This window comes from Anopheles stephensi, chromosome 3, assembly GCF_013141755.1.
Source record: "Anopheles stephensi strain Indian chromosome 3, UCI_ANSTEP_V1.0, whole genome shotgun sequence".
NCBI lineage: Eukaryota > Metazoa > Arthropoda > Insecta > Diptera > Culicidae > Anopheles > Anopheles stephensi.
Genome location: NC_050203.1, coordinates 6,867,550 through 6,893,661, shown reverse-complemented (window position 1 = coordinate 6,893,661; position 26,112 = coordinate 6,867,550). Strand labels below are relative to the sequence as shown.

The 26,112-nt window shown below is 49.8% G+C and overlaps 6 protein-coding genes across 9 annotated transcripts in view; 3 read left to right on the top strand and 3 right to left on the bottom strand.

The window, feature by feature from the left end:
* The window catches only part of LOC118510420, a 34,808-nt gene extending 33,459 nt beyond the window's left edge, over window positions 1-1,349 (top strand). For all 4 annotated transcript variants that reach the window (XM_036052189.1, XM_036052191.1, XM_036052193.1 and 1 more), the window contains 2 exons: window positions 259-507; window positions 821-1,349. In XM_036052189.1, the coding sequence (XP_035908082.1) occupies window positions 259-507; window positions 821-968 (397 nt within the window). In that variant the 3' untranslated portion in view covers window positions 969-1,349. The remainder of the gene's footprint in view (window positions 1-258; window positions 508-820) is intronic.
* Window positions 1,350-2,008: 659 nt separating this feature from the next.
* On the bottom strand, window positions 2,009-2,783 carry LOC118510421 (protein Asterix). The gene is made up of 3 exons (XM_036052194.1): window positions 2,632-2,783; window positions 2,425-2,549; window positions 2,009-2,346 (listed from the first exon to the last, which is right to left on the bottom strand). The coding sequence occupies exons 2-3, from the start codon at window positions 2,543-2,545 to the stop codon at window positions 2,138-2,140; spliced, it is 330 nt and encodes a 109-aa protein (XP_035908087.1). The 5' UTR covers window positions 2,546-2,549; window positions 2,632-2,783; the 3' UTR covers window positions 2,009-2,137.
* Window positions 2,784-3,037: 254 nt separating this feature from the next.
* LOC118510419 (ubiquitin thioesterase OTU1) lies at window positions 3,038-4,722 on the top strand. Its single transcript, XM_036052188.1, has 3 exons — window positions 3,038-3,646; window positions 3,752-4,083; window positions 4,148-4,722. Exons 1-3 carry the CDS (start codon window positions 3,244-3,246, stop codon window positions 4,358-4,360), a joined length of 948 nt encoding a protein of 315 aa, XP_035908081.1. The 5' UTR covers window positions 3,038-3,243; the 3' UTR covers window positions 4,361-4,722.
* LOC118510418 (general transcription factor IIF subunit 2) lies at window positions 4,630-5,759 on the bottom strand. Its single transcript, XM_036052187.1, has one exon. It carries the CDS (start codon window positions 5,607-5,609, stop codon window positions 4,788-4,790), a length of 822 nt encoding a protein of 273 aa, XP_035908080.1. The 5' UTR covers window positions 5,610-5,759; the 3' UTR covers window positions 4,630-4,787.
* A 137-nt stretch (window positions 5,760-5,896) lies between these two features.
* On the bottom strand, window positions 5,897-7,593 carry LOC118510417. Its single transcript, XM_036052186.1, has 3 exons — window positions 7,454-7,593; window positions 7,272-7,372; window positions 5,897-7,207 (listed from the first exon to the last, which is right to left on the bottom strand). Exons 1-3 carry the CDS (start codon window positions 7,562-7,564, stop codon window positions 6,271-6,273), a joined length of 1,149 nt encoding a protein of 382 aa, XP_035908079.1. The 5' UTR covers window positions 7,565-7,593; the 3' UTR covers window positions 5,897-6,270.
* A 478-nt stretch (window positions 7,594-8,071) lies between these two features.
* The window catches only part of LOC118510335 (mucin-19), a 115,040-nt gene continuing 96,999 nt past the window's right edge, over window positions 8,072-26,112 (top strand). Inside the window, exons 1-3 of the mRNA XM_036051993.1 lie at window positions 8,072-8,494; window positions 16,298-18,586; window positions 21,949-23,594. Of these exons, the coding sequence (XP_035907886.1) occupies window positions 17,765-18,586; window positions 21,949-23,594 (2,468 nt within the window). The 5' untranslated portion in view covers window positions 8,072-8,494; window positions 16,298-17,764. The remainder of the gene's footprint in view (window positions 8,495-16,297; window positions 18,587-21,948; window positions 23,595-26,112) is intronic.

Sequence of the window (26,112 nt, the reverse complement as noted above, 5' to 3'; positions counted from 1 at the left end):
AATTACGTTCGACGTTCGCGATTATCGAAAGTCACGCCAGAAAACTGGGCACGAAAAACGATTTCCCGGCGATGGTGGTGGTGGTGGCGGTGGCCTGAGTACAGATTAAAATTAACCTATTGTATTACGTGTAAGCGGCCAGAAGTGGAGTCATAATGAGATACTGTAATGAGCATGCAGCAAGAGATAAGCATTAATAGGATTCATATTCTCTGTGGATCGTACGGTAATTCGTTTTCAAATTCCTTTTCTTGCCAGCAATGACTACTCGTCCCGGTGCTACCAGTGTTGGAGCGTGTGCCGGTACTGTGGCGGTTGGCATCTGACCTTTCCGTACGTGGCCTTAGGTATAGCGCTGCTCGTGTGGCCCCATCGGCTGTGGTTAAGCCACGTGGCAGGCGGGCTTTTGCTGGGGCTGGCCATGCTGCGGTTGCTGACGGTGTGCAAATTCCGACCGCACGGCAAGGACGACGAGCTGCTGAACCACTTTGATGAGCACGCGGACAAGTAAGTAGTGCTACTAATGCTTACACGGGTTGCACCGCGTTGCGCCTCTGGGCAAGATGGGGTAAGATGGCAATCTCCGCGGTTAATGTGTCCAGAGCACGCGTAACGGATCGTGCCAGCTTCCTGGAAATGAGGAATGAGATTACCGGAGTCGGCGAAACTTTCTCCACGTGTGAGATGTTGTGTTCAATCGTGCCACCGCTGCGGTTTTCAACATTAAAAGATCCGAAATCTCGTCCGATGAAGAAGTTTCGCTAAAAGTTGCTTTTCACTTTCGGTTCTCGCTCTCCCTCTCTCTTTATCTCGGCAACAGGTACGACAACCTATCGGATGTTTTGGTGGATAACTCGATGCCCGAACCGGGCCACAGCTTGGAGAGTAATGGACAGCGTGCGCCCGGTGGTAATGATGACGAGGAGGATGACGATGAGCTGGGCAGCATCCACGGGGGCAGCATGTGACCGGACGGGCCGGCGCGCCCAAAGCCGAAAGCAACCATCAAGAAGTGTATGAATCAAAATTACGAAAAGTTGGATAACGAATGTGACTGCGATGTAATCAAATAGGACACGACGGCTCTGTAACGGCGATTCGTGCGACTCGCTCTGTTGTGCGTGTGGTTTTTTTTGTAAATAAACTTAGCCAGTACACTGGAGATGTGGATTTGCTTGCTTGCAAATAATAATAATAAAAAAACGGAATACTCCGGTGAGGTCGGAGTTCGGAGGCATCGTTCCGATAGGGGAAGCCGCTGGGTTTAAGGCGCTCGGATACTGTATTTAATAGTGGTTAGGAAGTTCTCTTTGAGCTGGTATGAACCAAATAAACATTCAAATTATTTACCATCGGTTTTGAAGGCTGAGGGACAGTTTTACAAATCGATATCACAGCGGGACTGGGTTCAGCGCCGATTGTCCACGGGAATATCGTCGTTCAAAGAGTCTCATCGCACTTCAGAAGATATTCGTCGTTGAGGACTCTTCATCTTAAGGACTACATCTACCAATCGATCTTCTAGTCCAAGAGGCTTAACTAATAAGAGACTTTACTACAATCAGCTGTACAGGCTAGGCCTGCTACAGATGTCCATTAAAACGCTCATGGCACCTTCGTTAACACTACCTTCCCGGCAAATGCATCAGTGCAGCTCCATCAACTTCTTCCATGAAGACGACTTTCAAAAGACTTGACGGGTCTTATAAAATACTTGGCCGTGGAGTGGCACGACCAGATTTTTTTTTAAATATTTTCAAGCATCACGGCGATGATCACAGACTTCCGGAAACTTTAGGCGAAGTCAAGGGTTTTGAGATGGTAGGGACTACAATTTTTTAATGCAATCCCGGCTTTGTCCGTCGTGACAGACGATTTAAATGCACGTTTCTGTGTTCAGCTTTTACGTGAAAAACAGCGCAAACACTTTTAGTTAATACATACCTGTTTCGGCCAATTCTCTACGCCCTCGGTTTCTCATGTGAAAATGGACACCATTCCTCCGATCTATAATTACCACCACACCGGAGTGTTTCTTCTTATTACACGAAAGTTTTCTTAACAATTAGCGTTGCGTTCTTTTATGTGCTTTAGACATAGGATTATGTGCTTCCCGACCACCGTTGGCCTACAGCGACTACACCGATTGCCAGGGCGGTGTCATTGGGGTTGGATTCTGTAGGTACGACATGACTACGGCGCTTACGCTGAGCATGAACGAGGACAGTACCTGTTTGGCATCGTCTGAAATCCGGGAGTTAGCGAAGCTAATGCAGGAACAGTACAGCGCCAACCAGGCGCACCACTTCAGTTTCATCATCAAACCACACATTGAGAATATCATACCTACGGCGATGGAAACGATTAATAAAGGAGCACATTATTGAATGGAGCTTAGCAAGCGGTTTCAGTCCAAAACCATACCGAGGATATTCATGTAATCGGGCATCAGATCGTCTCCAACGCCAGCACCTTGGTTGGCCGAGTCGACAGGTTTGTAGCGGTGCACCTTCTCCGGGCGACGGGGATTAATGAGCAGCGTCATGATGCTGTAAAGAACACGACAGGCACACAGAATGCTGTGAGAGATCGGGCGAACGGGAATTTTGATTCAGAAGGATTCGATTTCACCTGGATTGGGCTGGGAAATGAATGAGCTGGGACAATCAACCAAATTGAAGAACAGCTTATCGTGACAGCTGACCGCGAAGTGGCACCAAAATAAATGGATATTTTGACGTTTTGCCGATGGAGAGAGCGCAAATGATGAGAATAGAAAAAAAAAACAATAGATTTTGTGAAAAAATATGTTCTAAAGAATACCCAAACAAGTACTAAAATTATTAGAAACGCGTTTCAGTAATATGTTTGGTCAGAAGATTTGAAAAAGTCCTCCACGAGGCATCAAGATAAGTGGTTTGTCTGCCACGCGATCAAACGAAGGCTGAAAAGGGAAGCCGTTTTAGCTTGCAAAATATTTACTCAGGAAAATTTTCTTGCTGCCTGTGCTTGCGCAACGTCAGCCGTCATTGTTGATTATTTTTAATTTATTTTGGGAAAACAAGCAACAAAAGAGAGAGAAAAAAAACCCACCTTTTGAGGAGCCTTTGGAAAATCGAAAATTTATCACAGAGCCAAATTACATGACTCAGCTTGTGTAGCTTGTCGCAAACTAACTCGTCTTTCGGCATTCAAAATTAGCGTCGGGGTGTAGCGGAACACAAGTGGCTTAGGTGTGCTGGGATGGGGTTTTCACTGAAGCTCAAAACCAAATCGGGCCAGCAGCATATTGTGAGCAAGCTGGCAGAGACAACGACCGTCGGTGACCTTAAGACGCGTATCACCGAGCTTACCAACATTCCGGGCGACGCACTGCACGTCGTGCTTGGCTTTCCCCCGTTCAAACCGGTCGACTTTTCCAACGAAGCCAGCCAGGTGCTGGCGTCGGGCATAAGCAATGGGGATACGCTAATCGTGGAGGAAAAGTCGCTGACGGAGGAAGAGCGCAAGCAGCTGGAAGCGACAAAGCGGTTGGAGCAGGACGAGAAGCTAGCAAAGGAGCTGGCCGCCCAGGGCACGGAAAGCAGCGGTATCCTGCTGAAGAAGGTGGTCCCGTCGGACAATTCGTGCCTTTTCACGAGCATAGGTAAGTGGCTGCGTGCCAGCCGACGATTACGTAGCTCGTGTGCGTTTCGTCATTGTAGAGAGTTTACGGTTGCTCACCCTGACGTATAATCACCATTTATCGCAGGGTACGTTATCACGGGAAAGGTTGACCCGGAAAGCAGTCAGTACATGAGGCAAATCATTGCGAGTACGGTGAATGGAGACAAGCATGAGTACAACGAAGGCATCCTAGGGCGTCCCAACGATGAGTACTGTGCCTGGATACTGCAGCCCGAATCGTGGGGCGGCGCAATCGAAGTGTCCATCCTGACCGCGTACTACGGTCTGGAGTTTGACGTGGTCGACATCACGAACGCCATCATCAATCGGTTCGGTGAAGACAAAAACTACGGCATGCGTGCATTCCTTCTGTTCGATGGCATTCACTACGATCCTCTGTACCTGGAGTCAACGAATGTGAGTAGCCCTTTTGCGATTGAACGCATTTCACTGTACTAACTGGGCATGTTCACCACCACAGGGAGAACCACCAAAGACGATTTTCCCGATCGAAGACCAATCAGTGTACCTGCAAGCGGAGCAACTAGCCAAGGAAGCGAAATCCGCACGCCAGTACACCGATGTGAACAAGTTCACCCTCAAGTGCATAGACTGCGACTGCTTCCTGAAGGGCCAAATCGAGGCGCAACAGCACGCACAAAAGACGGGCCACCTTAACTTTGGCGAGGTTTAGCCACGGCGGGGATCAACGGATTTTGTTTCTTTGATCCGTGCAACGGTATCGCGTGCTGCTTTTGTGCATCGTAGTAAACTCCCCAAACCTTCCTCCTTCCGACCATCCATCGTGTACACGTTTGTTTCGAAATGGTAGAATTGGGTTTGTCCCATTTTTCTAGGCCTGTCGTTGCGGCACGCGACACGATGCCTTCGTGGATCCGCCGTAACGCCGCAGCACATAACCCGCTCAGGTTTGGCAAATGCTCATCTTCTCTTTTAGCCTTGTTTGTTCGTTAGGTTTTGTTTTGTTTTGTATTTATGTTAACAAACGATGAATAAACATCACGCATCAGTTCGCAAACGTTTTTCTCACACACACACACAACAACACGCAAACATCCCATTTTGAGACCCGTGTTCTTTGCGAAAGGGATATATCACAATCAGTCACTATCGCTGTCCGACATCGTGTCCTTCGTGGCGTCGTCATCCTTTTTGTCGTCCTCCTTGTAGTGCCGGTACTCCTTCTTCAGCTCCCACATGTTCTTGTGCGGATTTTTCATGTTGTAGTCGCACACCTCCTTGAGGATCTCCTTCAGGTAGCTGATCGGCTGCCGGGTGATCCTCACCAGATCCTTAATGTTGTAATACTGATGCTTCTCGAACGCGTTGAACAGCATGTCCAGCACCGCGTTCTTATCGTCGCGGCTCTTCTTACCCTCGGCCTTCTTCCGCTCGCGGTCCTCGATGTTGTGCTTGTGGTCCGAGACGGGTTTGTAGTTGTGCACGATCTTTTCGAGCGACTTCACCTGCCGCGCGGGTTGCGACGCTTTCCGGATCGATTCAAGCTTCATCTTCATGTAGCAGTGATCGGCGTACGGACGACATTCCAGCTTCTGCACGATCCGGCCCTCCATGTACTGCTTTTCGCACTCCGGCACCGGATCATCGCGGGTGGTCGTGATGGCGTGCGAAAACACACCCAACGTTTGCTTCGTCACGACCGACACATCGAGCCGATGGTCGCGAGGAATTTCCTCGGCCGGATCGATGTTTATGACCGCGTCGGACAGTGTGAGCGATACCTGTGCCTTTTGGCCGACTTGTTTGGAAATTTTCAGCTTCCCCACCTCGATATTGCCCGGTGCCTTTTCCCACTTGTTGGCAATGTATTTCGGCACCTTGACGAGCCACACGCCACGGCCCGCATTGGACAGATCGAGCTCCTTGTCGACACGGATCGTTTCACCCTCCTTTGCCATCATACGGTCGGCAGCACTTGGGTGGGTGTTTTCTGCTGTTTTTACCGCGAAAACACGTAAAATAACAATACAAAACGTGTGAAAATGTTGCGAGCGTTTGTACGCGATCCGGTGCGCGTCGTCTTCGCCTATTGCGATGTGATTTTTTGACAGATGGTCGCGGACGTGCGATGGTGTGTGTGTGTGTTGTTTGAAAGAGAGTGAGCGAGAGAGCACCAAGAGCACGAGATATGTCAACAGAGCAGACGGAGACAGTGTCCATTTGATGACAAAGATTTTAAACGATTCCATGAAATCCTTCATCGACTCTTGATGCTTTATTGGTCCTCACAAAATTAAGAAAGACGTGATTTTCCACGATTAATACTATTATATCGCATAGTTTCATTACTTGCTACTTGGTTTTGCCCTTGTTACTCAGTTCTTGCTAGAGGAGAACGGTCCGGATAACGTCCGATAGCCCGCCCGGTCCTGCCGTGTGAAGACCGCCTCGGCCACCGGAACGCGTCTTTACAGTTTAATACAATACTCGGTATAACTTATGAACCGTCGTCACATGCCTTGCACACACATCCTCCCACTGCATTAAGATCAACTAGAGCTATCTCTCGCACAACCTTCGTTTGGAACATAACCGATACTTAAGCTAGTGTGGTAACAATCATCAAACAATACGATACACGCTTTCCGTTAGCCGGGTAATCAATGGCTGAAGAACGGCCGGCTCTAGCGAATCCTTCCACAAGCTGTGTAGCAAACTTTCCGCCTCTGCCGTAGCACTTTGCTTGCTCGGTTCGTACACGTTGGCCGCCTTCACCATGTCCAACGTGAGATAAATGACCAACCTTTCCACCAACGGTTCCTGGGTGTCGCATATGGTGTGAAATGCCTGAGCCGCCCGTGCCGGCACATCTTCAATGTTGCGCACCACCAGTACGCCATGCTGCAGTAAAGAGTGCCTTTGCTCTGCCAGAAACACTCCGTAGTCGGTCTGGATGTCGGACCGCTTAAAGTATTTACCATCCAGCGTGATCGGTTCCGTGCCACCGAAGCAGCCGGCCGTTATGTTGGTCACGCTGCTCATGAACCCTTCTAGGATGCTTGTTCTTCCGTAGTGAAGGAACAGAACGGTTCCGGGTTCACGGACCGCAGCATCAGCCGTTGCCCGTCGCACGCTCGCGTACAGCGTGTCCCAAAGCGTTTCGTCCAACGTAGGAAAACGTTCCTCTAGCGTTTGGAAATGGTCACAGGAAGCTTTTTTCCTGGCGTATGACACGTTCGAACTGCTAAATAGCCGGAAGAATGTGTTTAACCATGGTAAAGATGCAACAACGACGATCAGCAAACCAATGATAACCGCCAAGGCAATGTATAGATTGTCATTATTCGCCGCGCCGGTTTCGCGGTCCACACTGATGCGGCGATCCGTGTGGATGGATGCCGGACTTGGAGGAAGCGATGGTTTGCGCCTTCTAGGCATGGTTTCCCGTGCAACAGGTGTAGCGCTTCTTTCCTCCTCCGAAATGCGTTCGTTATCGTCCGTTTCTTGGGAATGGTACACACTACCTTCGCGGTAAAACGTTTCCAGTTCTTCGTCTGAACTGCAATGGTACGGGACGGTAAAGTTGAAGCAAGCGAGCTATTTGTTTGTGCAAATACGCTTACCTCTCATCCGTGAATGCTGTGACATCATCGTTTCCAGGCGGCGAATGTTGGTGTGAATCGGGCCGCAGCGGCTTACGTTTTTTGGGACCTTCCACAACCATCTGACGGTTTGTTTTAGCATTGTGAATCGAAACATGTTAATAAGGCGTACCGAGATTTACAATAATTATTGTGTATTTTACCTTTTTGCTTTGAAGAGTACTTGTGACGTGTATTTGCCTTTGATAAGCAATCAAAACAAATCCCAGAAAGAGCTTTTTTCTCCTTCGATCCTTTTTTCTGCGAACTCGCATCGTTTCTCTCTCTTTCGCTCTCTTTTACTACAGCAGCAATGGTAGCTCTTTCTCTTTTTAACAGCACCACGAGCCGTCAAGCCCCGGATAAGCGAACAGAACGGATAATCGACCAAGCTCTATCGAGCATTGCAAAGCTAGACGTGCCCGCCGTTTGGAATTTCCATAAAACTATTTATTTACATATTTTCCTATAAGTTATGTATATTTTTAGTGTTCGAAAATGGTGTGCATACTACTGCGTTTTGTCTATTTTCGTTGTTGCGTTTTTTCACAAACCTGTCTTTCTTTCAGCACATGCAAGGATGCAAGGAAGCGCCAAACCGTACGGGGCCGTGTTGCCAACCAACCATCCACCATCGGTGGAGCACTAGCAGAAACCCGCACCGAGTGCGCAAGAACAACGCGGACGACACGGGTTCGGGTGAATGTTTTCACTGCACAGATGATTGTCGCCAGCAGGATCGGGTCCGCTTTCGGCATTCCGTCGGTGTCCTTTTTGCTGGTTGCGGTAGGTTAACCCGATTCGGATGGGCCAGTCCACCGGGGGATTCTGTCGCGTTCGGTGTCGGTGTCTTTGCTTGGCGGAACATTACCATTTTCCACACGCGGACTTTACGCGATGCGATTCGCGTGCTTTTGTGATTGGACGCAGCTGTAAAAGGATATGCGTACGGTGTAGTAGTCCTTGAAGTGGCGCGAGATTCATCCGCTGTGAACAATCTCCCTGTAAAATCCAAATTGGAGTGAGTCCCAGTGGTGCGTGGTAGTTGTAAGTGGCCATCATCTTACTCGCGAGTGACGACAATCACACGTGTTTGTGGCAAAGGAAAGGATATTGCCTACGCGGTGCAGAACCAGTGTCGAAATCCTGCTGGAGTGCTTTTACTTCCGGAATTCGCCAAACAACAACAAAAAAAAAGCTCCTAGGTAAGTCTGTGTGTCCCGACCGGGGGTTGGGATGGTTGGGAGGCAAACGGATTGATTAATGTGCACGACGTGTGGTTCCGACGGGTTGGCGGTCGTTTCCGGCAGCAAAAAGTTGAGCATTACGAGCTCATTTGGGCATTTGGGTTTTGTGGCGAACGGAACCGTTCCAGCGGAAGTGCTTATTGCCCCATTCGGTGTAACCGAAGTGCCACGTTGGGCCACCGAATTTCGGTCGTAATTCGTGTGTTGTACTCGTCCGTTTTAGGCGTCTTCATCGCGGCATCGTCTGCCGGCCATCGTACGGGCGGTGACCAAGTCCCTACTAGGTGCTGTGTGGTGGTTGTGATTTATGCTTCTGGCCGGAAGTAAAAGCGCGATGGGTGTGAAAATTTCTAAATGCACATAAACTAGTGACACATCCCGTTGCGAAGGAGAAGGGGAAAGAGTAACCGAAGTCGCAATGGGGGCCTACTTTTTAAATGCAATTTAAATGTCACGCCATGTGCGGTTGAGTAACGGGAACGCAGAATGTTGTAACAATACAGCGGGAATTCCTGGAAAAACTATTGGAAGCTACCCAACTGAGAAATTAATACCCGTGCCTAGCGCCCGGTTCCTCACCGTTCCGTTTCCATTTCCATGAACCGGATCGTACACCGATGTAAATTGGCTGAAACATAACCGAACTCTCCGGTGCACACGCGGTAGGCAAGGTGTGAAAGTTAAAGTTTGATTTATGATCTTATTTATGGTCGGAACTTTCTCATTCGCATTCTAGCGCGCGGCCAGAGGAATCGCTCCTCTTTCCGCCATTCCAATAGTCATTAGTGTGCGAGCGTCAGAAGTGTGCCATGGGCAGAAGGACACCGAAGCATCCGGAACGACCTGCGAGCCGTGCTATATTTCAAACGGAATTAAGCTGAGGGACGGGGGGCGTTAGAGAACATCGCTGCTGGCCGATATTCGATTCCCACCGGTAGACGCCGGACAGCAGCCAGGCACGAGACCGCCCCTTAACCCGACCCTCGTAATGGAATTTTTAATCAGAAATTAACTGCTTCTTTGGAAGCGGCAGTCGATTTGCCACGAGTTGGATAGAGATGTTAAAAGAGCTTTCCGATGGGGTTTAACGCTGAGATTAGCGGGGTAACGGGAAAAGGGAAGGGCATTTAAATCAATAAACCATCTTAAACAAGACTTTCTTAGCGAGAATGAGATTCGCATTAATTAAATTACTGCCACCGCTTTTGGGGCCAACGTACATACTTTTGTTTTGGTTGTACGTGCAACAACTCTTTGAAATTAATATTTATGGCCAGCGCCCGGTGTGTTGGTGTTGGGTGGCCGTTTGTATCTGGCTAACCAACGTTTAAAGCAAATCTTGCCAAACTTCACTTGCCATGTTGCTCGCTCCATATCTGCCAGCTTATAATTCCATTTACGTACTCTATGACACTTGCGTATCGTTAGTGTCGGTGCTAACTTTTATCAATTAGTTCCCTCCGGTACCACTGTGTGTGCGAGAGTGTCCTCCTGGAGTGGTTTATGATGCGGTGGTTGGTACCGGGTCTGACGATGTAGCATCCCCGTGGTGGCCATACACGTTTGCTGTAATATCATGGGAACCCCGAGCAGGGGCGCATTATCTGGCGCAGTCATCTATGCAAATTGAGTCATCCACACTGGCCCGTTCGCCGAGACGCAGCCACGAGTGCGACGAGTGAGTGACAAGGCGCCTCCATTAAATGGATTCCTTTGCTCGTTTTTGGATCGGAGTGACGGGGTGGCCGGGGCCGGGAAGAAAATGGCTAGAAAGTGACACGTTTTGCTCGTGCCTAACCGGGACCGACCGGCGCTGGTTTGACCGAACCGAAGGGCGACGGATACCTGCCGTAGGACATAGAGGACGCCCGAGATATGTGCTGCACAGCTCAGCTCAGGCTCATTCTATGGTAATATGGTACCACGTTTCGTCATCGTAGTCGGGCTTTTTTTCCTGTTTTACCCCACGTACACGTGCACCGGTACGGGAAGCGACGATGAATGCATCTTCAAAATTTGTCCCAGTGACATTAAAAAAAAGGAAAAGAAAACGAACCCAACACCGAAGGACGCCTTCCGGGGGGAGCCATTTTGTGTGCCGTTCGCTTTTGTCCTACATCGTGGCCAACCGCTCAACCCAGCAGCAACCCAGGCGCAACCGGTGTTGTCGCCTTGTGTTGTCTTTTCAAAACCGAGCTAGCTTCTTTAACGCGGGCGCAAACCAACAAAAAAAAAAGACTCCCCAGGGAAAGATTCCGCCGGCAGGATGCCGTTGAAGTTTGGCAAGTGGCAAGGGGGAAAACTCCACCTTCTCCTATGTTGCAAAAAGACGAACGACGAGCTGTGAAAGAGATCGCTATCAGTCTCCTCTCTCGTATGTGTGTGTGTGTGTGTGTGTGTGTGTGTGTGTGTGTCTGATGATGGTAAGCGATGTCTTAATCATGACACACTCATCACCTCACATACATAAACGGGACATCACCATCCAACGCCACAAGGTCCGCCGGGGAGTATCATATCTCCTTGGTGTCGTCCGTGTGTGCGTGTGTGTGATTTGCCAGCATGTGGCGTTGAAGTGTCTTCACCATTACCATGCTTGACACATGGTCGGCTCGGTTTGCCTACTTTTAGGCGCTAGCAGCACTGTGTCTCTATTACTGTGTTACGAGCTTACTTCCAACGACCAAGGCAAAGGCGGCGGCAACCGAAAGCTTAACTTAATTTCCGCATCCACAGCTTAGCTATTGCTCGGGTGGACGTGATTTTGTGTGGAGCGTTTTTTTTTGCTTCCTCTTTTTCGGTTTCGGACCCTTTTGGCTTTCTGTGACCCCCGACAATAATGTGTTCTGTGCGGTGATGGAGAAAATAATGATGAACCGCCGTTCGCCGTTCAAGGATTCGTCTGCTTGAGCACCAACGACGACTGACTAGCTCTAGGAAGACGGAACCTCGTCTTACAACAGTTTTAATCGGATTAATATTATCATTTTTGCGCTCTTTTTATGCCGCGCAAGTACCAGTTCCCGCCGTTTTCCGAGGATTCCAAGGAACGAAACGGATGACAGCGATGAGCATCAGGTCTTCGTACTAGGTCCTTTTAGCTTGCGCGGGAAAACGTGATCGGATTATGAAGCGAGGAAGACAAAGGATGTGCGGAAGTTCTTGCAAGACACACGCGCACGCACACACGGCACGGGAATAATGTTTCTGCGAAAATTGTTTCTTTTCTTGCGAATTGGTTGCCCTTTGTAAAGTCTCGATTTGGTAAGGGCTCACAACATTTGCTTGTAAACATTAACGGCATTCATTATCGCTTTGCAGCTAAAACTCGTCTTGAGTGTCTACTTTTCTTTTAGGCATTTTCATATTTTATTTTTCCCTTTTATTGCTGACGTGCGTTTCTTTTGTTAGTGATTTAATTGTGTTTTAATCAGTTTTCTTTTGGTCCACCCGGAAAGTGCCTTGTTCTTGAATTTTCCTATCGAAGCCTATCCCTATCCGTAGGAAAAAGGGCACCAGACGCTTCCCTTTTCATACCGACAGAATAATGGTGTCAACAATGGATGAATTAAATTTACTTTCAAATTAAATTTACTTCGTACTTGCCAACCGCAGAATCCGCCAGCCTGCCATTGTAGTCGTCCCCCGGCCATTCCCAGATTCGGCGGTGCGATCCGTTCCCGACAATCGTGCATTCTACCGCAAAAATTCCACAGTTTCACAGTTCCAGACAGTACCGACAGCAGCGGAATCCAGGCTCTATTGTGGAGTTTCTGTTTCTCTCTATCGCCCTCGTGCTTCCTTTCGATGTTGAGCTTGTCATGATCGAAACATCGAAAGTGTGCGTGTACGTGTCGCGCTTCAGTGTCGCCAAACGACCGTGAAGCGACCGTGAGCCACGCCAGAGTGGCTTTCGATGGAAAATCCATTTCCTGCTTCCGGTAAAGGGACTTTTGGAGGATGCTGTGTTTTATTCCTTACCTCGCTTACCATGCCCCCCGGAGTGGTTGAAGTCCCAAACGATCGAGCTGCGGACAGGCGACCGGGAGTCGATCGCGTTGCAGTACGCTTTTCCTTTTTAATAATTGCTTAGGTGGGAGGAAAAGTTTTTCTCCACCTTTTTTTTCCCCCGGTAAACAGCGTACGAAAAGTTTGTTGTGTTTGAAAGAAAACTCTTCCTTCCCAATTAATGGGAGGCGATAACAGAGAACACAAAAATGTCCTTCGCTGCCGTTTGTCGACAATCGACAGCGGGCATACAGACAGAGATTCGGGTAGTTTGCAGCACACTGCCTGGTGCATCACATAATTCATGCTAATTGAAGCAAACTTTTCTCCACTTCTTTCGTGCGAAAAACGTTTGGCTGCTGGAATGGTGCAACTTTATTGCTACTTGTGCGAATGGCGCAAGTTTTTCCCCGCTTTTGCTTTGCTACAAGTTGTTAAACGTTGTTCATTTTAATTTGTGCCGAACTGGACGACCGTCCCTATTCGGTTGCTTCTCGGTCGGGTATGAATGATTCACGGCGAATGAAGGAAATGGTGTGTTTCACCAACCGGCCGAGCACCGTGGGGGTTGGTAAGGAAAATTGCCACTATTGAAAGGCCTGGAACATCGAGAAATGTCTCCGTAAGGTAAATATGATGGTGAGCATGGAACAGGGAGACCCCTTGCTGTAGGAAAACAAGAAAATGGTAAAGAAACACACAAACTGCATTCAGCTGCGGATAGGCGACGACTGCATTGGATGGATCGCACGATGGAAGGTGTAGCTTTTGACAACGAAATGCTTTCACCTCCGGAATCGTCAACTTGCAGCTCGGACAAGGACGCTTAGATTGGGTTGATGCAGGAAGGAGCTGCCTAACATCGTCTAGAAACAGCTAAGGGGAGAAGATGAAAATAAGCATGGAAAGTTTTCTGCATAGTGTGTATTTATTTGCTTTATCCTCGTTTCTAAAAGCATGGTCAGTTTTCCTGGCGATGATCGTGAGATGGCTTTAAACTTTTTCGCCATAACTTTTGAAGAAAAGCGAGCGGTTCCCAATAGCAACACCTGCGTACTAGATCTAACTTTTTCCGAGTGTAATTAGTTACGCTGCACATCATTAATATCCGGGTTCTCGAAGTTGGGCGAGTCCTTGATGATATAACCATATGGCTGATAGGGTTTTTAAGAGGATTAAAAATGTATTTCAAGCTAATTAATGAAGGAACGAATGAAAGCAAGGACGCGAAAGTGAGAAGTTCAAAAAGAACTGCGTAATGTACTGATGCCAAGAATGCCTCGTCTAAGCATCGTAGGAAGCCTTGCAAAATGTTGATCCAAACAAAAACATTTTTGAACCCGGAAAAAAGTGTTCCAAATTTTAGTTGTAAAAAAAATCACAAATTAGCATGAAAAGCGCACCAGAAGACAGAGATCCACATCCGCTGCTTAAGTACTGCCAAGCAGCAGCTCCCATCACGGAAGTTATCTGTCCGATTTGTTGGGAGCTACTGGCCGGTAACATTTGCATCACCTGCTGTGGACATCTTTTTCATGCCGACTGTTTGCTGCAGTGGTTTGATTGGTATACTATTTGTGGCGAGCTCTACAATTTACGAAAGGGTTTTCTTATTGATATTTCTTCCTTTGCTTTCTAGCTCGAAAACATGTCCACAGTGCCGTGTAGCGTGTGCCACATTCCATCGTATTGCTCCGTTTGGTGTACCGGTAGAATCTATCAAGGATCTGTCGAGCGAGAAAATACCTTCGAATGCAAGCGAAAACGCTCTTTCCGATACATTCTGGTTGTTGGTAGCCTTCTTTGTGCTTGTGCTATGCTGCCGAGTGACGAAACGGATCGTGCATCGCTGATCGAGGGTGTAGGTTTGTGTCTTGGCTGCTCGACTACTGCTCGAGGGCTGCTCGAAATCGTCGTTCAGCACGCACGTGCTCGATCAATTAGCATGCGCCCGGCCCTACCAACCGAATGGAATTCCGATGTATGACCGTGGCAGCATAAAAGCACCATCAACCGGGCAACCCTCCCACATGCCATTATCGCCACACGCTAGTTCAAGGTATTCCGATTTGACGGTCACCCGAAACCTGGCTTTATTAATAGAAAGCTTCCACAAAATCACTCTCCACATCCATCTCGGCGGTGCGGAACCTTCCATGAGCGAGCGTCACAATGTTGAGTAGCGCCAATCGGAAGCGCACATACATCATTAATGTTTATGGAACGGTGCATTTGGAACGAGGATAAGATAAGACGTGCCTGGTGTAGCCGGGCGATTGCGTTGTGCAATCGAACTTGGAAGTTAGAGGACACACACACACACGCACGCACATCGACGGAAAAGTCGCATCGCCATTTACAGGCAACAATGATTTGTGTGCATGCGAAATGAACTCGTCCTACCGTCCGCCACATTGCCAGATACAGCTGTGGTGAGCTACTGGGCTCCGTTGCAAGGGCTTGTGATGCTGCTCTTCGGTTAAGCGAGCGACAGATTCTACACTCCAGGGCACAAACGACTGCCCCGAAAGCCCCATTAGCATCGGGGGAATACATTTGCGAAGCGTGTACAGAGTGTGCCAGAGTTGTGCCGGGATGTTTGCAAATTGAATATTTATCGCATCCAGGTTCCGGTCGGGATCTGAAATCTCGAGCATCTTTATTAGCCAAAGTATGGGAGGACGTTAGGCTTCCTCGGTCAATGCATGGATCGATGTCTTAAACCATTGATCGGTTCTCTAAGTGCGATGCGGTTTCGATGGCTTATAAAAGGCTTGGAAATGTTTTCCCCTAGCTTCGCACACCAATTTTGCAAGGTTTTTAGCGAACAACGGTTTTGAGGCGCACGTGTTGACCTAGCGAAATCGAATTTTCCACCATGCGTGTGTGAGTCGGTGAAGACGGAAAACAGTCAGCAGCAGGTCACACAATAGACATTGTGGAAAGGTGCAAGATAGGGAAGTGTAGCTCATGCGAGAACGCTCGATGTTTCCGGACCAGTGTGTGCGCGTCGTCTTAGCCAAAGCTCGAAGCATAGACAAAAGCAAAGCCAACGGAGAGCATTACCGGAGGCCACATTGCATTGTTTCTAGCCGCTCTCTCGATGTTACGGTTGGTGATGCTTGCTGAAGAACATTGAAAATTGAACGATGAATGACACACGCGGTGCTGGCAGTTTGCAGTCTCCGGTTGAGAAATTGAGGTTACGAATGGATTCAGTGTAACCGAACAATTTTCATGATTAATATCGGGCATGCTGAGCTGACGAGATGAGCTCCCGGAAACACCTCTTATTGAGGTCGTTCTGAAACGGGAAAGCGTTTTAAAGTTTCATGTTTGCTTAAAGCCCTTGCTTTTATTTTATTAACCAGCCTCTCCACAATCCTTCTCAGCATCGCGGGAGCGAAGCGTTGAAGAAGTACGAAAAATTCTTCCACTCAACACTGCAATGGAAAATGCAAACAATAACCACCACCGGCAACCGTGGCAATAGTAGTTGTATTATCATTTTTCATTAACAAACTTAATATTCATTCTTCATTAGCATAGCTCCGCCGGAGCATACATATTCATTCGGAAAGTGGAACTGAAAAAAAACGGGAGTCAAAGCGTCTTGAAAATTCAGTCATTCCGTCACTGCCGCTCTGGACGGTGTGGTTGTGGTTAAGGCACCTATCCTATGTACACTGGCACTGTTTAAACCGTTCCTGTTCTTGTATTTATTTCTCCATTTTCTGCTCATTTCCTTCGCAGGATTGAAGTCGCGCCGAGCGACCACAGCCACCGCCACCAAGATGATGTGATTGTGGCTCCCTCACGGACGCAAGCATCGAGCAACAATCTGCTTATGCTGCTGACGGTTTTCGGTTCGGTTCGAGGACACACAGCCACATGAGCCTGAGCTCAGAATTAATCGCAAAACAATGGAAGCCTTAATCTGGTTCGCCGATCGGGTGGAATACGCAAGCTCATGAAGAGAAATAAATCGAACCGTGGCGTGGCGTACGAAAGTGAAAACGCCGCACGTTACAGGTAAAGGAGAGAGGAAAAAAAGAACAAAAAATTAAGTTAAAAATATAGAAGGACTAAAGCATCGTAGAATTGGAGCACGACACGCAAAAGCGAAGGACCCAGGAACGGAGCAAAAAGTACCGAACGAAAGCAGATAAACGTGTGCTTTAAATGAAATAATACATCAGAGAACTCCCACAGACACACAAACACACACACGTACAATAACGAAGGACATTGTTGGTGGTTCTTGGTGTGCGGCAGGTCGTAAGTCTTGCTGTGTGCATAGCAAACGGCGAGGATACGGCGAAAGAAAAAGGGCACTCACGACGCCGACGACGATGATGATGAGGATGCTAATGATGCCCGGCACGATAAAGAACCTTCGGGCGAAATCTGCTGCCTGAGGGACATCACTTGCCCGGGGAATGGGGGGGTCTTGCTGCAGGCGGAGTATAAACATAAATATCATCTAATTTGAATTCCCGTACAATAACCACCGAAACTGCTCGCCGTACGGATAAAAAACGTTAAACGCCGTCCAGATTGCTGCTGTCTGATGTCCAGAGTGCTGCAACAGTGAGAACGAGGAGGAAAAAACACGCAGCATCTCAAACAAAGGCAGACTCGTTGTCCCTTTTTGGGATTCGTTGGCAGCGGATTGGCGAAACGCAGATTCTACAGTTCGGCAGGGAACGGCAAAAGAACTCTCGAAACAAAGCACGGCTGATCGCAAATTCTGAGAGCCTCTCGTTTTCCCCCTTTTCTTCCCATTCCTGGACTCCCCATTCCGGATGACGCGGAACAGCGGGTTTGGTATCGGTTTGGCATGTTTATGTTTATGTTACTAAACGATAAACCCATCCCGTGTCGGCGATCAACAATGACCAAACAATTAGCCAGCGCCCGGTCAAACCAGGTCCGGTCGGATAGTAGGACCCCGAGCGAATGGGTACCGGCACGCGGTGATGCTGCATCGGTCGGCCATCACCGTCTGAGCTGAGGGTGGTGGGATTTATTTGCGAAGGCAATTGCCTGTGCCGGCGTTTCCGCCAGCTCCGGTGCAGCTGTATGCAATCGGGCGGAAGTGGCGCTAGATTACCGTCTGGCCGTAGTTTGTGGTCGAGAAGGGCGAACCCTGCAAACTGCTTACCCTTACTGCTTGTGTAGTTTGAAGTCGCGTTTCGGAATAAAGACAGTCTCGGCAGGATGAATCCGCAGCCCCGTGCCCATCGGAAGCCGCCCGACGTGGAGGAGGCCCTCTCCTCGATGCTCTGGACACCGTACGACAATAACCTTTCCGAGTCGGACTCGTCGGACGAGATGGAGGTGCTGCATCGGGTCAACAACAACAGCTTCTTCGGAACTGGGCCAAACCAAGACCACCGGCGTCATTCGCACCGGCAGCAACAGTCACTGATGCGAAGAAGTCTTTCCGCGTGGAGCTATCGAAACCGGTGCCCGGGAAAGCCGAGCCCGGCCGGTGACGGTGGTGAGCCGGTTGGGAATCGGTTTAGCTATCCGTATTACGATCAGCCCGAGCTTGCCGGTGGTGGGTTTGGTGCATTCGGTGGCGGTTTGGCTGGCGGTTGGTACGGGTACGGTGGCACCATCAATAGCACCAACAACAACCACTACTACCACCACGGCATTAATGGCAGTTCCTATGGTTATCCCGGGCTCACGACGGGCCCGGTCACTAGCAGCAGAAGTTCCTACAGCTTTCAGCCGAACGGTGAGCACGAACGAGCAGCAGCAGCAGCACCTTGGCAAACGTTGACGACTGCGGCCGACCGAAGCATCGAAAAGCGACCGTATCTGCAGCAGCAGCAGCAGCAGTCCCAGCTCCATACACCGTTTGTTGGCCGCTGGCAGGGTGGTGTTGGGGCATCGCAGCTGGAACCATCTTCGCTACCGTTCAGTTTGCTCGCACTGGACAGTTTCAGTGTCACCGGGGCTACCGGGACGGCGGCCGTACCGGGCGGCAGGGACGTTGACGGGTTTGCTGACAGCTACCAGGACGATTATCAGGTTAGTTCCCGTTTTGTGTCATTCATTAGTGCTTAATCGCTCTCGTACGACTGAATGATTACGGTTGATTATGGTAGTGGGAGGGCAAATAGGTGGAATCGGCTCACGTGACGACACCGTACGGAAGAAGTCGCCCGTCAGGAATCGTTTCCAGAAGTGTATCATTTCGTTATCACCCGTCGATGAGAAGTTATGATGATATTAATTAGGTTAGTTTCTTAGTTTCTACCACTGAGCGAGGTAGACTCCACGTTTCTCGTGCTGTGATTTCGATCCTTGGCTTTCCAACTAACTTCCCGGTAGTGCTAGGTAAGTGGGAATCAGGAATCATGACCACTGCTCATCAGCAATTTCGTGCCCTTAATTGATGGTGCGAGTCACCCACTCCATTTACCCGAACAGGGATGACCCTTTGGCAAAAGCGTTTTATCACCTCCGACAGACAGCTTATCTAGCCAATTGACCGTTCTCGGAAAAGCCGACGAAAAACGGCCGTGTCACGCAACGACCCACACGCATGTGAGGGTACGGGCGCGTTCGTTATCGCTTCACCGGAAAACAATCGAAATCGTGAGTGTACGCGTACGCGGTGGTCAGGGAAACAAAGCCTGGAACTGCTGGAACTGGTGGCATTGAACCTTACCGTTAATAGCTCCCCCTGATAAGCGACCCGGTCAGGAAGGGGGCAGTTCGGTTTTGGGGCACGCTAATGAACGCTCCCGCGAATAGCTGCCCGGCTGGGTTATTGTTGTACCAGCGGGTGTGATGGACACCTCGTGCCATGCAGACGACTTCGCTGGATGTTGTGTCTTGCGCGGGACGGTGATAACGCAACTCTTCGTGCGGCACGTGCAAGGTCTGCTCGGAACGGTGAGATACACTTCCGAATGGCTTCCGAAAGCTATCTGGTGGACATCCGAAAGGGTGCTGCGGGTGAAGGAACTCGTGCGTGTCGTTGTCGACGACGCATCGTCGTTGGGAAACAAACGGAAACCATTCCCCGGAAAAGCTTCGGTTACGGTACGCGCTTTCGAACGCCCGTGACCGCGACAGGGAAAGTGATGTGATGTAAACGGTGGATAATTATTTATCTGAACCGTGTGTGTGTGTGGAGTTCCATGACAAGAAAAAGTACTTGGGAAGCGTGGACGATGCGTGAACATCCAAGGGTATCAGCATTTTTTATATGCCGGGTTTCGCTTGGTATTAGGGTTGTGTGAAAGCTGGCTCAACTCTGGATTAAAGCTGGCTAGTTCGAGAGGTGCGGGAAGTATTGGATGAGCTGAGTACTCGTGGCATCTCGAAAGCTCCACTCTGTAGATAGACATAGCAGTGGTTTAAGAATTTATTTGGAGAAACCAAGTTCTTAAGTTCACAGGTATGAGTTCTTGAGCTCACCAGTGGCACAATTTGATGAGCCGAACACTTGGACTTTTGCTCATTATTAGCTCGCAGTTCTTCCCGTTCCGTACACGAAACAACTGATGCCTGATAAGCGTATTCCCGATAAGGATGCTCTTATCTCATTCTCTTACTTTATCTCACTGTTTGATGACCGAACCCATCCACAATCAATAGACTTAGCCCAGTAATTCCCGCCAGCAATCTCGCACGGTGTAGCGCAGCTTTGCTACAGTTTCAGGGTAAAATCTGTTCATCTCTCCAACACCATTCGTTTGTCGGGTTCGGTCCACTTGCAAACATGTCATCCCATAATCCCTTAATCTGCCCTAACCGAAATCCGTTTCGCTCCAAAAACGCTTCACAGGCGGAAGAAACGCCATTGGAAGATTGTTCACCACCAGCAATGATGATGATGATGATGATGATGATGATCATTCCTCTCTGTTGGCCAGCGGTTCAGTGTCATTTACCGGTTTTGCGGCGAGGCGAATAGTTGTAGCAAATTAATAACCATAATGATCGGGCTTTTCGGGAGGTTTGGCGATTGTCACCCGCTGCGCCTCAAACGTTCCTTCGTACTGGGGATTAGGTTTTCCTTTTGTTTTGCTCGACACTGTTGTTGGACGTTTGAAGTCGTGTACGTTGAAAGCGCAATTCGGTCGGTGCGCGTTCGGCTCGATCATCCAGAACGGAGTTGTCCGGTTGCCGTGTCCGATCCGGATCGCGGCACAGGTCCCGCAGGGTCCGTGTTTCTGTTTTCCCCATAACGGGAACGCGTTTTGAGTGCGCAGGAAAGTTCAGCAAGCAGACCTTCATGATCATACCGCCATGATTCATGACTAATGCGTTGAAAGGCGGCAGAGCACCTTCTTGGAGAGCTGCCTCTTTGGAGCCGTGAGCATCTTACCGAAGCGAAGTGATTTTAGACCGTGGTCGCGGCGGTGGATAATCGAATTGCGTGACTCGTGTAATGCAGGTTGATCGTGGCATCATCCGTGGTCGGAACGGGTCGAAAGATCTGTAGGAGAGCGAGCGAGAGAAATTGAAAAAATGATATGAAATGGACAGGTTTTTCGGGGAATATGTAACATAAAAATAGCGTAATTTTGATTAAATTGATGTCGTGACATAATAATTGGAGAGAGAATGACAGGACACAAAAGGGGGAATTATTTAACCGACATTAACGCCCTGTAAGAAAATCAGTGGGCAGTGGGTTGATCGGTGTCGTGCTCATGACATGTCCCGGAAGCATTTTTTAAGCTCATGTTCCAATCTAAAGGGTGGCCTAGGATTATCGTAGTTCTTCTAATTGATCTACAACACCTATATAAAAATGTCAATATATCCATAAATTCGAAGCAAACGATCACTCAATTAATACATCCCTGCTAAAATATGATCGCCCAAGAGATCATGTACACAATCAACTCAAAACTCGTGAGCCTTACGATGCAAAACGACGACGCCAGCCAACCAGCAACTTGCCAAAGCCTTCCTTCCTCAGATCGACACCCCAAAAACCCTGAAGCCCTGGTGAGCGCGAAAATCGCGAAAGCCAGGCCCGTAGCATAAGAATGTGGGACGCCGATCGCAGACCACCGAAAGCACCAGCGAACGAACGAAACACTTTAAACGACGTAAAAGGGCCGAAGGGAACGAAGTAAAGGACCGTGGACCCAAGGTACGAGCGTGGCCTTTCACCGCTCGGCCTGTCGGTGTTCAGTTTCCGAGATTTTGTTATGCTGGCTGTTGAGCTGTGTGCGTGTGCGTGTGTGTGAGAGTATTTATGCTTCCCTCTTTTTTTTTTGCCGAAGCTGACTCGTTTGAGAAAGTGCGTGCTGTGTGTGTGTGCGTTTCGAGGGTGTCTTTTATGCTGTCCCTTAAACCGATTCGCCTGCTCTGATTCCCCTATGCGCTCACTGTGTACGTTTTGTTCTAAAAATCTCTTCCAACAGGTTTACTCCGGTGCTGGAACGGGCGAGAACGGGGCCTCGGGCTGCAGCAGCAACAGTACGCCGGACGGCAGCAACATAAACAGCATTAACAACAACATCGATGGTACCTGCAGCAACAACAATAACAACAACAGTTTGTGCATAATTTCCGCAATGCTCCGTCCACCGACGGACAGTGGCAACGGTGGAGACCTACATTTTCCGACCAAACCGCCCGACCACCGTTGGCAGGTGGGAAGGGTGACGAGCCTCGCCAGCACCAGCACCAGCACCGCCACCCTAGGGCAGCATAATTCCAGCATAAACACAACGACGCTTGCACCCTTCCCGTACGGTGGTGGTGTTGGTGCGGTCGTGGATGCGATCTCACGCACACCAGCACAACCAGCAATGGCAGTAGAAGGGGACGGACCGACGATGCCCGGTTCGGCGGCGGCGTGCGCCGACAGCACGTTTAATTGTGTGCGGCAAGCGAACGCAGCAACATCGACGTCGGTGCGTCGTGCGGACGGTGCGCAAGCGGATCGTGTTCGCAGCAGCAGCAGCAGTGGTGAGCTCGTCGATCAGCAACAAACGGTGACAAAGAGTGTTGGTGCAACGATGCGGCTGAACGTACCGGCGGCCGGGCTGGCCGAGGGTGGCAGCCGGACCAGTGTGTACATCCCGTCGACGGACGGCAGCGGCAGTGGTGGAGGTGGTGGTAGTGGAGGGTTGATGTTGCCCGCGCTGACGATCCAGGTCAATCGGCTGGATCCAAACAATCAGCAGCAGAATGATGTCGTTAACAATGCGGCGTCCGGTGTGAGCATAGTGAGCTGTTACCGTGCGGCCAAACCGACGACGAGCCCGGGCCAAACCGGTGTGGCCGAGTGTGGCCCAGCGGGGCCGGTGGAAGATGGTGGTGAAGTGGCGCAGTGTATTGGCGTGGAGCGTGATGAGCAGCGCAGTGAGGATCGCCTGGAAGCGATCGATGAGCGCGGTGTAAATACGAGTGCGCTTGGCACGTCCGAGCAAATGGTTCAAGTTTCTAGTGTTGAGCGGCTAAATGTCGCCGGGGAAGAGAAAAGTGTCGAGGTGGAATGTGCTAGTGGTGGTGGTAGTGGAGGGTCTCCTGTAAGTGCGATCAGTGCAGTGGGTGTCACATCCCGTACCTTTACGTCAACCGAGGCTCAAACGGATGATTCGATCCAACAGTCTCAACAGCTCCAACAGCAGCAACTGCAACAACTGCTCCTGCCCCATCCGACGGCCGCATTCATCGGCAGCTCGCCATCGGTCACCGGCCAACCGGAGCAACCGATCATGACGACCATGCTTGGGCCGGGGTCGGAGTTCAGTACGCGGGAGCATCGGCGGCGGGAACGGCGCGAACGGCGGCAGGCCCGCAATCGGCTGCAGCACATACACCCGCTCGAGCCACCGCCTCCGCTGCACCGATCGCCCCCGCCCATCGAGATCATACCCGACATACTGCACAGCCATCTGCCACCGCCGTACACGACCCTGCCGATGGGTGCCTCCCTCATACCGCAGATGATCCCGGCGAATGCGGTCGCGGCGGCGGCGGCGGCTGCAGCAGCGGCCGCCATACCGGTCCGGGCTGCCGATGATTGCCGCTACACGTTTCCGATACCGATCATGCGAAGGTAAGTGACCCGTGGCCGTCGATAGTTTCCGATTGTTTCGTTTTGTTTACTTTCTCGCCACCAACACGCACTACAAGCGTTCGGAAACGGTTTTTCACTTTCTTTCGCGCGCGTCTGTGTGTGTGTGTCGGTGTCTTCCGGGGAGCCGAGTTGTTGTTGTGGGCGCCGCGACATGGCGCAGTCACTTTCTCTCCACGGTTCCACGGTGGGGTGTCTTTTGGGGGGTTTGTCTTTCGAGCGAGGGTCACCACCTATCCCGCTGGTTTGGTTTGAAGGTCTTGGGGCATTTCGAGTTTTTTTTGCGCCTCTTTCTTTCGTCCCGGGTTTTGGCATGGAAGTGAAAGGATTTTGAAAAGTGGTGATCCATCTTGTTGTGGCAGGAGCGAGCGCGGAGGGAGAAGATGGGGATGGAGTTAATCCGCCGACACGCAATCAGTGGTGGATTCGCCAATTGCATCCGGTTCAGGTCCAGACGGCGGGATGCTGTTTTGGGAACGATGCTCGTTGGCTGATAGGTCGTAAGCGTGTAAAGCATCCGGTTCGTTGGTGGACAAAAACAAATATGGCGACAGGGTTTTGCCTAAGATTTCGCGGTTTTTTTTTTGGGCAAAATGACTCACAGAGTTAGTTCCCTTTTTTAACATTTGACGGTGTTTGTACCGGTAGTAGGTAGGCCACAGCAATTGGCAAATTTGAATGGATAGGCCTCAGATCGCTTAAGATCAACAAGGAATACAAGGTCGACGCTTAGTGCGTTTCTGGTTAAATGGCCGACACTTAGACTGTACTACTCGCTTTGCTTCCTCTAATGTTCATTTGATTTGATGGTCGTCGGACAAGAGAAGCAGTGAAGCTTATACTGATCCAAGCATTAACCTCTTCTCAGCAGAAGTGTTCTCAACAAGCTAAGCAGTTTTTGAGCCAACTGCCGGAAAAGTTCTCACAGTTACCTGTCATTTTATTCCTCCAGTAACCTGTCAACTAAGAAATGTTCCTAGTCTTCTTCCTCCGGCGTTTTTTCCCAACCTCAAGAGGCTTTGGCCTGTCATTCCTGGCCATTTCCGTGACTAGACTTTACCTTTAGCTGGATAGTCAGTCCTGCGATTGGGGAGCCGCTCCAGATGGGATTTAATCCCCGGTTCTTGGCCGAGTGAAGACTATGATAGGCTATGATTAGGTATTTGATGGAGGAGTACAGGACATATTGACCGATTTGTGAGATGACACCTCCGGAGATATCGGAGAATTTAATTCCTGGCAACATCAACCACAACAATTATGTACAGAGTCCTAAGCTCGATTACCAAATTTAATGACAGTCACATTCTATAGCGATTTGGCATTAAGAAGCGATGTGTTTCGACTCTTCAACAAATAGTCTCTGATTATGAAATTCCTGGCCGCCGTTATCAACCTTGCTTAAATCCTTTAATGCCTCTTTAAGCCTCACGTAGAATCCTCCGAAGCTAATTTCGTCCTCCACGACCACCTACTCTCGCTCGCTTGCTCGCTGTTTGTTGCAACTTAATTAGCGATGCATTCGGAAAAGCCGCTTCCACATCCGTTTCCACATTGCCGGCGCCGGCAAGGTAGGTCACAAATTTATGATTGTTTGGCCCCCCGTAGCCGTTTGTTGTTTACTTTCGTTTGACACACGGTGTGACACCGTTTTTTCGTTTTTGCTGGTCGCGTCCCTATTTTGTCTCGCGCCACAAAAACGACGACCCTGACAAGGCCGCCAAGGAGCGGTTGGGGCGTTGATGTTCTGATTGCTGGGTTGTGTTGTTTCGTCTGCACACCCGCACCGGTGGTACTGTGCCCGATGCTGACGATGATGGTTGAGCCTGCGATAATGAAACAGAAACGCGACGTCTTACCGCGACTGGTGCCACGATCGCACCGAATTCCGTCCTTTGCTCCAGCAATGGTTTTGGGGGTGTCTCTTTTTCGCGCTGATTAATTATTCATGAGGGTGGAAAAGGCGCGAGGCAAGCCGAGGCGTTCGGGCTTCGAAATTCGTGGAATTCAGGTATCACAAAAGGGGTAACGCCGTGGTGGCGCTACTAGCATCCTGGGAAAATGGAATTGTGCCGGGCTCATCGCCATTGCACCATTCCCGGGAATTGAGATTTACGAGGGCGGATCGCGCGCACTCACACACACACACACAGTGATTCTGTGTGGATGCCGGAAGCGTCGCACAACGCCGAGATAAGCGATCGTTCGAGGTCGTCTCGGTCCTTCTTCGACGTAATGATGCTCTTGATGCTGTGATTTTTCATCATTATGCGAAAGCGGGTTTTTCGCGGCGGCTCCATATTAACTCCCCGATGCCATGTGTTGTAGGCAGTTGTGTTACGTGATGAGCGAAGGAAGGAAAGGTTGAACACAATTGCATGGTTGAAGAAAGTGTAGCGGCTCGCTCCCCATCCACAAGCCGCCATGTCCGGACATTAATTCGGTGACTTTCATTTCAAGCCCGGCTGACCGGGCCCAAATTTCGCTTTGTCCAGATTTT